The sequence below is a fragment of the Vigna unguiculata genome, chromosome 6, assembly GCF_037176805.1.
Source record: "Vigna unguiculata cultivar grain cowpea cultivar isolate G323 ecotype 2 chromosome 6, ASM3717680v1, whole genome shotgun sequence".
NCBI lineage: Eukaryota > Viridiplantae > Streptophyta > Magnoliopsida > Fabales > Fabaceae > Vigna > Vigna unguiculata.
The window spans coordinates 49,322,704-49,334,671 of record NC_140797.1 but is presented as its reverse complement, the minus strand read 5'-3'; the positions used below and the strand labels follow the sequence as shown (position 1 = coordinate 49,334,671).

General features: G+C 31.7%; 1 protein-coding gene across 6 annotated transcripts; it reads left to right on the top strand.

Annotated features, from left to right (window-relative positions):
• The first annotated feature begins 210 nt into the window (after positions 1-210).
• Positions 211-4,870, top strand: LOC114187976 (phosphatidylinositol 4-phosphate 5-kinase 7-like). 6 transcript variants are annotated; one of them, XM_028076434.2, is made up of 11 exons: positions 224-308; positions 457-519; positions 1,243-1,414; positions 1,529-2,599; positions 2,701-2,868; positions 2,976-3,141; positions 3,229-3,339; positions 3,417-3,604; positions 3,678-3,832; positions 3,923-4,085; positions 4,394-4,870. In XM_028076434.2, the coding sequence occupies exons 3-11, from the start codon at positions 1,398-1,400 to the stop codon at positions 4,671-4,673; spliced, it is 2,319 nt and encodes a 772-aa protein (XP_027932235.1). In that variant the 5' UTR covers positions 224-308; positions 457-519; positions 1,243-1,397; the 3' UTR covers positions 4,674-4,870. The 6 variants fall into 6 exon arrangements, with proteins under 6 accessions (XP_085531015.1, XP_027932233.1, XP_027932234.1 ...); XM_028076432.2 differs by having other exon boundaries at positions 214-519; XM_028076435.2 differs by having other exon boundaries at positions 215-488.
• The last annotated feature ends 7,098 nt before the right edge of the window (positions 4,871-11,968 follow it).

Here is an 11,968-nt window from a genome sequence, read left to right as displayed (position 1 = left end):
GGGTTTACATTTGAAAGTAGTCAGTGACAACTAATAACTTATTTAGGAAACGACGAAAATAAGAATAAGACATTGCAAGGAGACAAGATGATTATACAAGACAGAGAATGTGTGATGGTTGAGGTGTCTCCATTTCAGGTTCCTCACTGGCGCTATAACAACTGGTACAAATACAAGGGCCACTGTTCCTATATACTGTGCAAGTTTATGCTAAATATCTGAAACTTTACTAATTAAATTTCACTGCTTCAATAAACTAAGGTGATCGTTTGAATAAAGTAACTTGACCCGAAGGAGAATCTAGCAAGGTGATATATGAGAAATTCTGAAGCTTTACTTCATTAACTTTTTAACATGGCAGGGTTGTTGTCGGCTATAAAAGCATATCTGACAAGGATCTGGGAGCTCTTGTAGAAACATTTTTGTTTTGAAGAGGTTTTAGTTTTTATTTTGCAGATGTTTTCATTCTTGGGAAGACTTTTGAATAGGTAATATCGATCTTTTGTGCATCCTTTCAAGGTCAGTTCGGTGGTTATTATTCTTGTAATGAATAATTTTTGTTTGTTTACTGTTCAATTCAATTCAACTGTTGTTTCCTTGTTCATCTCATCACATCAATCACTGACTTATAATTGGATTATTGAACTAGTTAACCTAGTTGGCATATCTGGTTCAGTATTAGTTTACGCATTTTTGTCTAGATGGTAAGTGCAAGTGGGGTTATTTCAATTCTACATTCTCTGTTTCTTTAAGGAAACTTAACTTCTTTAACTTCTGATTTAGTTTTCTGGTCTGGATCTGATTATTATATTCAAGTTCTTCTTTAGCAGTGGTTTATTCATATACTGGTGTACTCAAAGTTAAATCATACATGTTTTTTATTTTCTACTGGGGTTACCCTGATATTCATTCTAGCATGTAACAAATATAAAGAATTAGATGTACACCTGTACTGTACCATCTAGCAGTAATTTTAAAACTCTGGAGGATCCGAATCTAAAGATATGAGACAATAAAAAACCATGATTGTGTAATAATTCTGTTTCAGTAGAACATGTCGAAAAAGAGACTTCTGTAAAAGCTGTTGAAAAGAAAACTCAGAATCTGTAACTAATATATGAAAAAGCGTTTTCAGTAAAAGGATGATGACTACTTAAGTTCTTCCTTCTGAGAAGTTCTTTACTTCATCTTTTTCTTCCCTTGATTTTGAGACTCACTTATGATGTTTCGTGCATGTCCCAGAGTTCATCATCACCTGCAATAAAGTTATGAGACCGGTGAAAGGAGATGAGTTTCCATATCACAGAGCAACATGCTTAACCTCCAAGTAAAAAAAAAATGGTACATCTTATTCTCATCCTAATACTGATCTAGATCAGAGAAACACAGTGCAATTCATGGAGGACAACGGAAGGTGAATTTCATGAAAACTCAAACTCTCTGCTGCATTCATCTTGTGTTCTGTTTCTAATAATCTCTTTACTTTTAGCTTGTGATATGATTTCACTGTTTTTCTTGCAAATTGTAGATTCTATGAGAAATCCTTTTCAAATGGGGATGTGTACATGGGTATGATAAAGGGCATTCTGCCACACGACCAGGGAAAGTACACATGGTCAGATGGAACAGTGTACGAGGGTGATTGGGAAGGTGAGAAAATAACAGGAAAGGGACTGGTTTTGTGGTCAAATGGAACACAGTACGAGGGTGAAATATGTGGAGGTTACCTACATGGTTATGGAACACTTACAACATCATCAGGGTGCAGTTATAGAGGGGGATGGAAGATGAATTCTCAGCATGGGATTGGACTAAAGAAGTATTCCAATTCAGATATTTACGAGGGTTTATGGAAAGAAGGAGTTCCTGAAGGTAGTGGAAGATATACTTGGAATAACGGAAACATATATGTTGGGAATTGGAAAAATGGGACAATAGATGGTAGAGGAGTTATGAAGTGGGTTAATGGTGATACTTTTGATGGTTTCTGGTCAAATGGGGTTATGCATGGATCAGGAGTTTATAATTTTGGAGATGGAGGTCTTTATATTGGGACATGGAATAGAGGCTTAAAGGATGGAAAAGGAGTGTTCTATCCAGCAGGTAGTAAAAAACCATCATTAAGGATATTGCATAGCCCTCATGACAGTGATGATAATGGTTTCTTGTTGAATATTGAAAAACATGATGCTCCAAAACCTAGAGTTAAGCGTAGTCTTTCTGCAAACATTGCTGTCATTAACAGATTCAAAAGTTTTCGTCAAATATCTCACAGGACTTCCTCATTGAAAATAAATTTGATCCGTAGTGATGATTCTGCTCAAGACTGTGTGTGTCACGATTCTTCCCTTGCATTATTACCCAATGACTTAGATGAAGATCAATCTGAGGGATCAGTTAAAAGTACTCTGGTTTATGAAAGGGAGTACGCACAAGGTGTTCTGATTATGGAGAGAATCAGTGAGTGCTCAGAGTCATCACGCAAGAAAAAACAGCAAAATAAGTTTAGTGTGAAGCAAGTAAAGAAGAGTTCATGTTTGGACATTTTTCAAGGCCGGAGAAGCTATTATCTTAAGCTTAATTTGCAGCTTGGCATCAGGTAAAATAATAACATCATCATATTTTGAAGTACCATGTTGTGTTTAGCAATGTGTGCCATATGGTGTGTTTTTTGTTGAATTACATTGTACAAATCCTCAGGTATACTGTTGGAAAAATTACACCAGTGCCTGCACGCGAAGTTCGATCATCTGATTTTGGGGATCGAGCTAGAATAAGGATGTACTTTCCAAGAACTGGTTCAAAGCTTACTCCACCACATTGTTCAATAAACTTTTACTGGAAAGATTATTGCCCTATGGTGTTCAGGTATCTATTCTACTAACTTTATTATCTACACCATGCTTCCATAACTTCGAAATCAACATAGTGCAGCACTATGCATTTGTATATATTACAGTAGCTTAAATTTCCAGGAATTTGAGAGAGATGTTCAAGTTAGATGCTGCAGACTACATGATGTCCATTTGCGGAGACAGTGGTCTAAGGGACTTATCTTCACCTGGAAAGAGTGGCAGCATCTTTTATCTCTCTAAAGATGATAGGTTTGTGATTAAGACTGTGAATAAATCTGAACTAAAGGTTTGTGGTCTTGTCTCTAAACTTTATTTTTTCTATAACTCTGCCTCATGGCCTTATAAAACAATAACAACATTTTTTTTTGTGCAGGTTCTGCTTAGGATGCTCCCTAAATATTATCGTCATGTAGGAGATCATGAAAATACTCTTATAACAAAATTCTTTGGACTCCATAGAATAACATTAAGAGGTGGAAAAAAGGTATCAACCGTTACCGATCTTGAACTTCTTTTGTTTCAAATTGAATAAATATATATCTCCTTATTTTTGTTTACCAGGTCCGTTTTGTGGTCATGGGAAATGTGTTTTGCACAGAATTACAAATACACCGTCGTTATGATCTGAAAGGATCTTCACAAGGAAGATATACAGATAATGATAAAATCAATTGCAACACAACATTAAAAGATCTTGATCTGAAATACGAGTTTCATATGGATAAAAAATTGCGAGAATCCCTTCTCAAGTAAGTTGCTCTTAATAATCAGTCACGTTAATGACAAATGTGCAAATCATAACCAGAATTTCATTCTCTGAAGGCAAATTTCCCTAGATTGCAAGTTCTTGGAGTCACAACATATAATTGATTACAGCCTTCTGTTGGGATTACATTTCCGAGCTCCAGAAAATATGAAGGCCTTCGTGGAACATCATGAATCAATGCAGCATCAGGAGAATTTACCTTCCGGAGATGGTAAATACATGAATTTCTTTACGAAAAAAAATAAATTTTGGGTGTATAAAGAAGAGGAACACTTGATCTTATGTGTATAATTTTGTGTAGTGAAAGAAGAGGAACACTTGATTCTCCCCAAAGGCTTGCTATTAGTTTCTCACGAACCAAGCATAGTAAACACAGCACCTGGACCTCACATTAGAGGGAATACATTGAGAGCATACTCAATGGGTGATAGTGAAGTTGATCTTTTACTACCTGGTACTGCAAGGTAGTAAGTACCATGATGTTTATATATGTCAATATGTTTGTGGTTTGTTGTGTTGAATTGTAGTGACCTGTTGTTGCATGGTTATTGAGATTGTGGTTTTATATGGTTATATGACATGAGTCTTACACATATAAGATATTTGATACCAGTTTTACACCAAAACTTTAAGGCAATGGTGTTATGAGTCTTTGATCTTATATAGTGTTTAACTTTGTCTATTATATCCAATGTGAAACTTTTTGACTTACACTTGCACTATTCTCAACACATGTGTAACCAATGGAGTGAGTTCTGATTTTGTTACTCAGGTTGAGGGTGCAGCTTGGAGTAAACATGCCAGCACAAGCTACTAGGAAAATTGAGGAGGATAAGGTGGCAAAAGAAGTAGAACTTTTTGAGGTATATGATGTTGTGCTCTACATGGGCGTAATTGATATATTGCAGAGTTATAATCTGAAAAAGAAAATTGAGCATTCATACAAATCGCTCAAATTTGACCCTATGACAGTATCAGTAGTTGAACCCAAAATGTATGATCAACGTTTCCTCAAATTCTTGGAGGAAAAAGTTTTCCCTGAGACCCCTTGAAAGTTATTTTTGGTTTAATCCTTCTTTGTAAATTAAATGTTTCAAAGAAGGAGTGTTTGTTTTTTTTTTCTCTGCCTCAATCTCATTCCGGTATATGCAGTTTCTTTGCATAATTCTCCCAGAATCACTTTTGTTAAGTCTTCCAATATGTTGTACAAATAATTCATATATTACAAAAGCTTTGAAAGGAGTATTCACATACTGATTCATGCTATTTTCTGTTTTCTAACTCTTATTTTAGACCAGTAAGGCATATATACATATAATACCAACAGTTAATATTAAACAATTTCTCAAATTGCTCCTAAAAATCTGTGTAATAGTATTCTTAGTTGTGGTTTTTTTCTTTTGTCTTATTTGAACATAATTTTTTTACGCATATAATTAATCTAGGTTAATTCAGGCAGCATTTTTGGCAGTGATTTGGAAATTGGAATACTCAAACACTGTTGTTCCATTTAAGACGAAAAGTAAGACTTTTTTTAGCAAAAAAAATAAAAAAATAAAAATATATATATATATATATATATATATATATATATAAAGACGTAATGTATAAAATAATTTTGCATAAAATTAATTTCAAGTTAAACACATTACCTATTTGAGTAGAAGGGTATCAGAACATAAAACAAGTGATATATGTGTTTTTTTGAAGCAAATTTTGTAGAATCATATAAACTATTCAAATTTACATAAATAAAAATGTACAAAATTGATCTAAATTAGGATTTTGAGTTTTTAACGCTGTTTTTAGTCCACAGTTTTGATTTGGATTATTTGAGAAAAGGAATAAATACAATAAAATGAAAAAAATAAGTTGAGAAAGGAGAAATAAGAAAAAAATAAAGTTAAATGTTTATTTATTTAGTAAAATAACTAAAAAAATATTTTAAAATGATATAACTTCATAAAACTAAAAATATAAAAAATAGTAAGTAAGTCCTACATATTATTTCTACTTTTCCCTATTCTACCAAACAACTCAACTCATATAGTTTTTTTCTTTTAAATTATTTCCTCCACCCTTTCAAACACGGTAATTTTTGTTCTTTTTCTATTTCTCACAAATTTGCTTATTTTTTATTTTTTTTATTTCTCACTATCCTCCACCCATAAATTTTTTTTTTATTTCTCACTATTCTCCATCCATTTATTATTAGGAAAAACATTATTCAACTATAATGATTAATGCACAACGATGCAGAATTCAAAATCAGCACATAAAGAAATTTACTCAGAACCATTTGAATAAGAAAACTAACAATTAAATAACTTTCTGAATGAGTTTTTCTTTTAAAAGGAAAAAAAAAAATAAGAGGGAGAAGTGTTAGATGTATATTCTTGTCTTCTTATTTAGAAAAGATCCAAACATATATTTGAATTTTCCGTTCAGAAATGGTCAGAAAAAAAAAAGAAAGAATCAGATTCAATAATAATAAGAAATGATTACACAATTATCACATGCTATGTCTCAGCTGCACGGATTGCCATACATGTAACTCAGATATTCGTACATCTCACCCTAAAATAAGATCAAATGCAGAATATTTTTTCAACTAACAAAAAGTAACAAAATACTTGCATATGTACAATAAAAATAATAATTTACTTCCCTTTCCCTTTCTTAGTTTTAAATTCAATGAATATTGAAAATATTAGAAGAGGGTGCATTCATTTTGAAAAGAATCACAGGTTTCATCCCCATAAAAATATAAAAAAATAAAGTTTTCCTTTTCTTTTCCACAACTTTTTCCACCTAAAAGGTCCTGCTTTCTGAACCTGCCTTCAGAGAAGAATAAAAAAGTTCTGCAAGGTACATGGCTTGTGGACTTGAAAGAAAAAATTTCATGTGTGCAGCATCAGATTATGATATATATGATATAATATTATTCAATTATACTGGATTATTAATTAAATTCAATTTTCCGAGCATATTAATCTGCTTAGTTTATATATACAATGAGTATATATAAATTTACAGTCCCTTCACTTAAATGGATTTTCATGTTTATGACGTAATTACTCGAGGGACTTGAATTTCAGTAATGTCCATCAGAAGATTATCATAGTCACACTTAATTTAATTTGTTGAGATATGAATTGGTCATCATGAAAGTTCAATATAGTGTAAATTCTCTAACATAATACTTGATCAAAATAAATAAATGAAGCAACATAACCAACAAAAAACTGAAACATGTTTAATCAGAAAATTAAAATCAAGGATTCAAGATTGCAGAATTTCATGGATTCTTCACAACATCCCAGATAAATGTTTACCATGTGTCACAGCAACTACTGTATAATCTTAATGTTGGAAATTATATCCTTCACCAATATTTATTAAAACCTTTAGAAGAATTACAACTTTTCAGATCTTCACCACCACACATGTTTCCTCCTTCTTCCACCTTTTATAAGTTGAAAGAAAAAAAAAAACACTAAAATTGAGGAAAAGGGTGAAATACAAACGAAAGGAAAATGTAGAGAAACAAATTTTGTTCATATCTTCTATGTACAACTTTGTCTATATTTACCTGTTGCAATATAATGAAAACATGTTAACTAAATCTTAAAGATATTAGTACTACAAATAATTAGGAACAGAGAAGTATGTGAAAAAACTGAGGAAGAAAAGTATGTTACCTCAAAAAGTAAAGCCAACTACTTACTTGAAATGAAACTTATTGACAACTAGAAAAGATGGTTGGGAATCTCAAACCCTAAGATGCTATAGCTGGAAAAACCTACACTCACAGAATACAGAATTTCAAAGCTCCTTGGGTTTCTCAAAATATATTATTCAACTTAAGAAACTGATATCAATCACTCACTAATCATCACCCGAGAAAAATAATTTATGTATAAAGATTTGAAGTCTGATCCCCTTTTAGTTAGATACAATTAATACACAAAGCTCAAGTTTCAATGGTTAGATTAAATCACAAGAGAGAGAGAGGTTGAAAGAATATGTATGGAGCCACAAGAAATATGACAAATAAAACACCAACAACTAGGTCAAAGACATCTTTTTAATCTTAGTTCAATAGGGTTTTTGACAAATGTTTCAAAGTTTTGTCTCATGCAATGTCTGAATTCACAAACACAAACTGTAGAGTTTTTCATCATTGGCCAGACACCACCGTCAGAGAGTCTTTATTCAGCCTCACCTCAATCACCGGAAACCGTCGTGAAGCCGCCATGAAGTAAGAGAGAGATCAGGTTAACGGGAATGAAGCCTGGTCCGAGATCACACAAAGGGTAGTCTTAAAATCCAAACTTTAAAGCTTTTGTTTGTTTCCAAGGGTTCAAAAAGATTGAAACCCAGAAATTTATAAGCTTCAAAAGATGAACAAATCCACCCTCATGCAGATACCTCGAGCCAAACAACATTCCCATCAACCCCAATCTCCCATCACCAGCCACATCTGAGAATAGATAATGGAACAAAGAAGATCTGAATAGTAGGTATAGCCACGTAAAATTTTGATTTGAAAAAACCCTTGTTCTCATCTCAAAACGCGTTCTAGAGATAGCAAGAGAAAGAAAGAGAAAAAATGGAACAGAACGTAAACTAAAGCAAACAGTAAGAGAGAGCAAAAGCAAAGAAAACTCTCACACCATATATGTAAAACCTAACCCTTCATTCTTTATAACTCACTCACCTAATATACACACACTTACTCTCTCTTACATTTTTTTTTTCATCATATATAGCATATAACACACACACACACACATATATATATATATATATATATATATATATATATATATATATATATATATATATATATATATATATCCAAGGTGTATATGCATGATACAAGGAATGTGAAATCAGCATTTGAATATAAAACCTAATCCTTACAGTTGGCAAACAGTGATATAGAGTGAGAAGCAAAGATTAAGAAAATGTTAAGGAGGCGTGATTAGGGTTTAATGTTCATCTCTCACTCATTAATTACTTGCTTTGGCATCTTTATAAATATTCTCTCAGAATACAGCCAAACTTAATTTGGAAGGAAAACATATCCAAATATTTATCAAATCTCACTTTCGTACTTATTTTGGATTGCATGATATTATCATGGAATCTCACATATTTAAAACCTCGATCTTCTCATTAAAACTTGAGACCAGAGTGCCACAATTTTCTCTTTCTTTTTTTTTTCACTGTTTTTCAGTTTTCAGAGTAATTCATTTTTATAGCATGATTCAAAAGCAGAATACAACTATTTTGCATAGTTGAGGTAAGAGATTGAAACAGAGAGAGTCAACGATGATGAAGAGGAATCCACGTGAGAGGAGCAGCGGCACCTCCTTCTCTGATTGAATTGAATGGAGTCGCTGCAACTACTGTCACTGTTCACTGTCATTGGACTTTGTGCTTTACCTCAGTGTGGGCCCCGCAGGGACCAAACCCTATTCCACCTACGTTGTCTCCTCACCTGCCTCCCTCTCACTCACCCACCTAATTATATGTTCATCATCATACATATTTTATGTTTTTTTTTTCTTTTAATAATGGATGTCAACGGCCGGGTATGGTACATATAGAAGCTTTCCCGTATCCTACTTGTTAGATAAATATTTGTCCCGTATCTGTATTTATATCCGTCGAGTATCTATTGTGCGGGTATCCGTCTATTACCTGCGGGTATTTACAAAATTATTTAAAAAATAAATATTTAATCATAAATTCAAATAAAATAAAATAAAATACATCACTATCATAAATTAATTTTAAATAAAGTTCAAATAAGTTGATACAAGTCCAAATAATTGTAGAAGTAGATATAGAATGAGGTTCAACACAATGAAAATGCTTTAATTAGTGCTTTGATCAACAAACTCACTTCATCCGATTGGTTCATGAAAAATAAGCAAATAATAAACCTCAATTGTCACATGCAAAGTATTTTTATTTTGATTCCATCATTTGACAACAAGCATATCATAAACGTAATTGTCTATATAAGGTTTGATGTATATGCCCAATTTAAAAGAACGAAAAGAAAAGAATATCAAGGGGTGTAAGTTTAGCGGGTACGGGTATCCACGGGTACAGATACTATGATACCCTACCTGCCCCGTTAACATGTGGATATCAAAAAATACTCGTACCCGCGAGTAGCGGATATCCATTTTTAATATCCGTTTTCTACCCATTGCGGATTTTATCCGCGAATACCTGCGGGTACAATTTTTTTGATATCCCTAAATACAACACCCTTTTATCAGTTCACTTCCCTAATTTATGCTTGAACAAAGAGGAAAATAAATTAACTATCAATTTCAAATAAATCTTCCTTTAACTTATAATTTTTGTACATTGCTTTCTATCACAAACATATTATGTAAAAAATACTGAAAATAGATTTAAAATAAACAACATTTAGTTATAGTACAAGTTTCTCATTTCTACTTTTTCTTAAAGAAAATTTATCGGAAAAAAAATTATATAAATATTACTTCAATTTAACTCATCAAAAATTTTAAAAATATTAGATTTTTTTCTTATATAGAATTTTTAACTTTATTATTTTTTACCCAATATAAACTTTATATTTATATTTGAATTATTTCCAATAATTTTTGTATAAGATTTTTCCAAATAATTTGGTGTTAACGTGACTATGCCCATTCTTTCAAACTTCACAATATATATAGTCATACAAATATATGTATTTTTTTAAGTTGGTAAAATATACATATTTGTAGCCGTATAATTATGTGTATTTTTTGAAGTTCACAATATATACATATTTTGTAATCGTACACTAAAGTTTGCAATATATACATATTTGTAATCATACAAATATGTGCATTTTTTTTAAGTTGGCAATATAAACATATTTGTAGTCATATAATTCAAACTTTAGGATTATGTATATATATTTAGAACTTCTTGGTAAGAATTCTAATTTACAGTCAGAAAAATCTGATACCTAATAGATCAAAGAGTTGCAGGACCTTAACATATAAGTTGGTGCCAACACGACTATGTGCAGTTTGCAAAATATACATATTTGTAGTCATACAAATATGTGCATTTTTTTGAAATTCACAATATATATTAATAATTTCAGGTAAGGACTCCCTTAATTTATAGTCGGAAAAATTTGATATTCTATGGGGTGCTAACATGATAAACAACAATGATAGATCTCAAAGGTGTAGAACCCTACTATATGAGTTGATGTCAACATGGTTATGTATATTTTTCTGAAGTTCGCAATACATGTATATTTGAAGTCATACAAATATGTGCAGTTTGTTGGAGTTCACAATATATAATGTATATATTTCAAACTTCAGGGGTTATGTATATAGTTATAACTCCAGGTTAGGGACTTCTTAGTTTACAGATAGACAAGTCTGATACCTACAGGGTTATCAACATTTACTGCCTTACTAATGTTATTGTGTTATGTTGTATTGTTTTTAGATGAAGTTCAGATTATGTTGTATTGAAGAGCTCGTCCAGAAGATTAATTCTACCATCTCGATTCTTCAATCAGACAACCAGAAATACAAAACTCTTAGAGAGAAGTCATAGAGATTTAAAAAAGTGATTTCTAAATAAATTACGTGTTTTAAAATAATGAAACTTGTTTATAACAATTCTATTTATAATAAAACCTTTTAATATTAAAATAATCGAGTCTCACTACTTTTAAACCACTATCACTTCTAAAATATCATTTTCTAGGGTTTTAGACAAACCTCACTTTCTATTCTCTTTGCTTTTGTTTATTTTCCTTTTCATTCCCACCTCAATCAAAAATCCAAATAAAGCTTCCAGGAATATGTCATGTTATTTGTATATATTAAATATGTCACTATTTAAGTCCAAATAACTTCGTCATGAAGAATGGCTGTTACTTCCCGTACCCTCATGATTTCTTCCAACACTACCCCTCATGATTTCTTCCAACACTACCACATATTTCAAAATGATCATTTTAAACTTTTTACTTTATAACTAAGGATCATAACAGGATGAAACGAGTTTCAGTATCTCCATTTTCGAACAACAAATTCATCATAATTTCATATTCATGAGACCATTTTGAAAAATCCGACATAAGGAAGAAGAATGCGAGAGAAAGAATTGAAGATAAGACGCAAGAACAGCTAGGTGCAGTAAAAAAAGGTAAGGTATACCAAAGAAGGAAGGAGGCAAGGGAAGAGAAAGATGGAGAGATGCATGACCATTTTTTACATTTAATAATGAAAATAACTTGGAGATATCTTTACTTTTCTGAAAATATATTAAAAAATGTAAA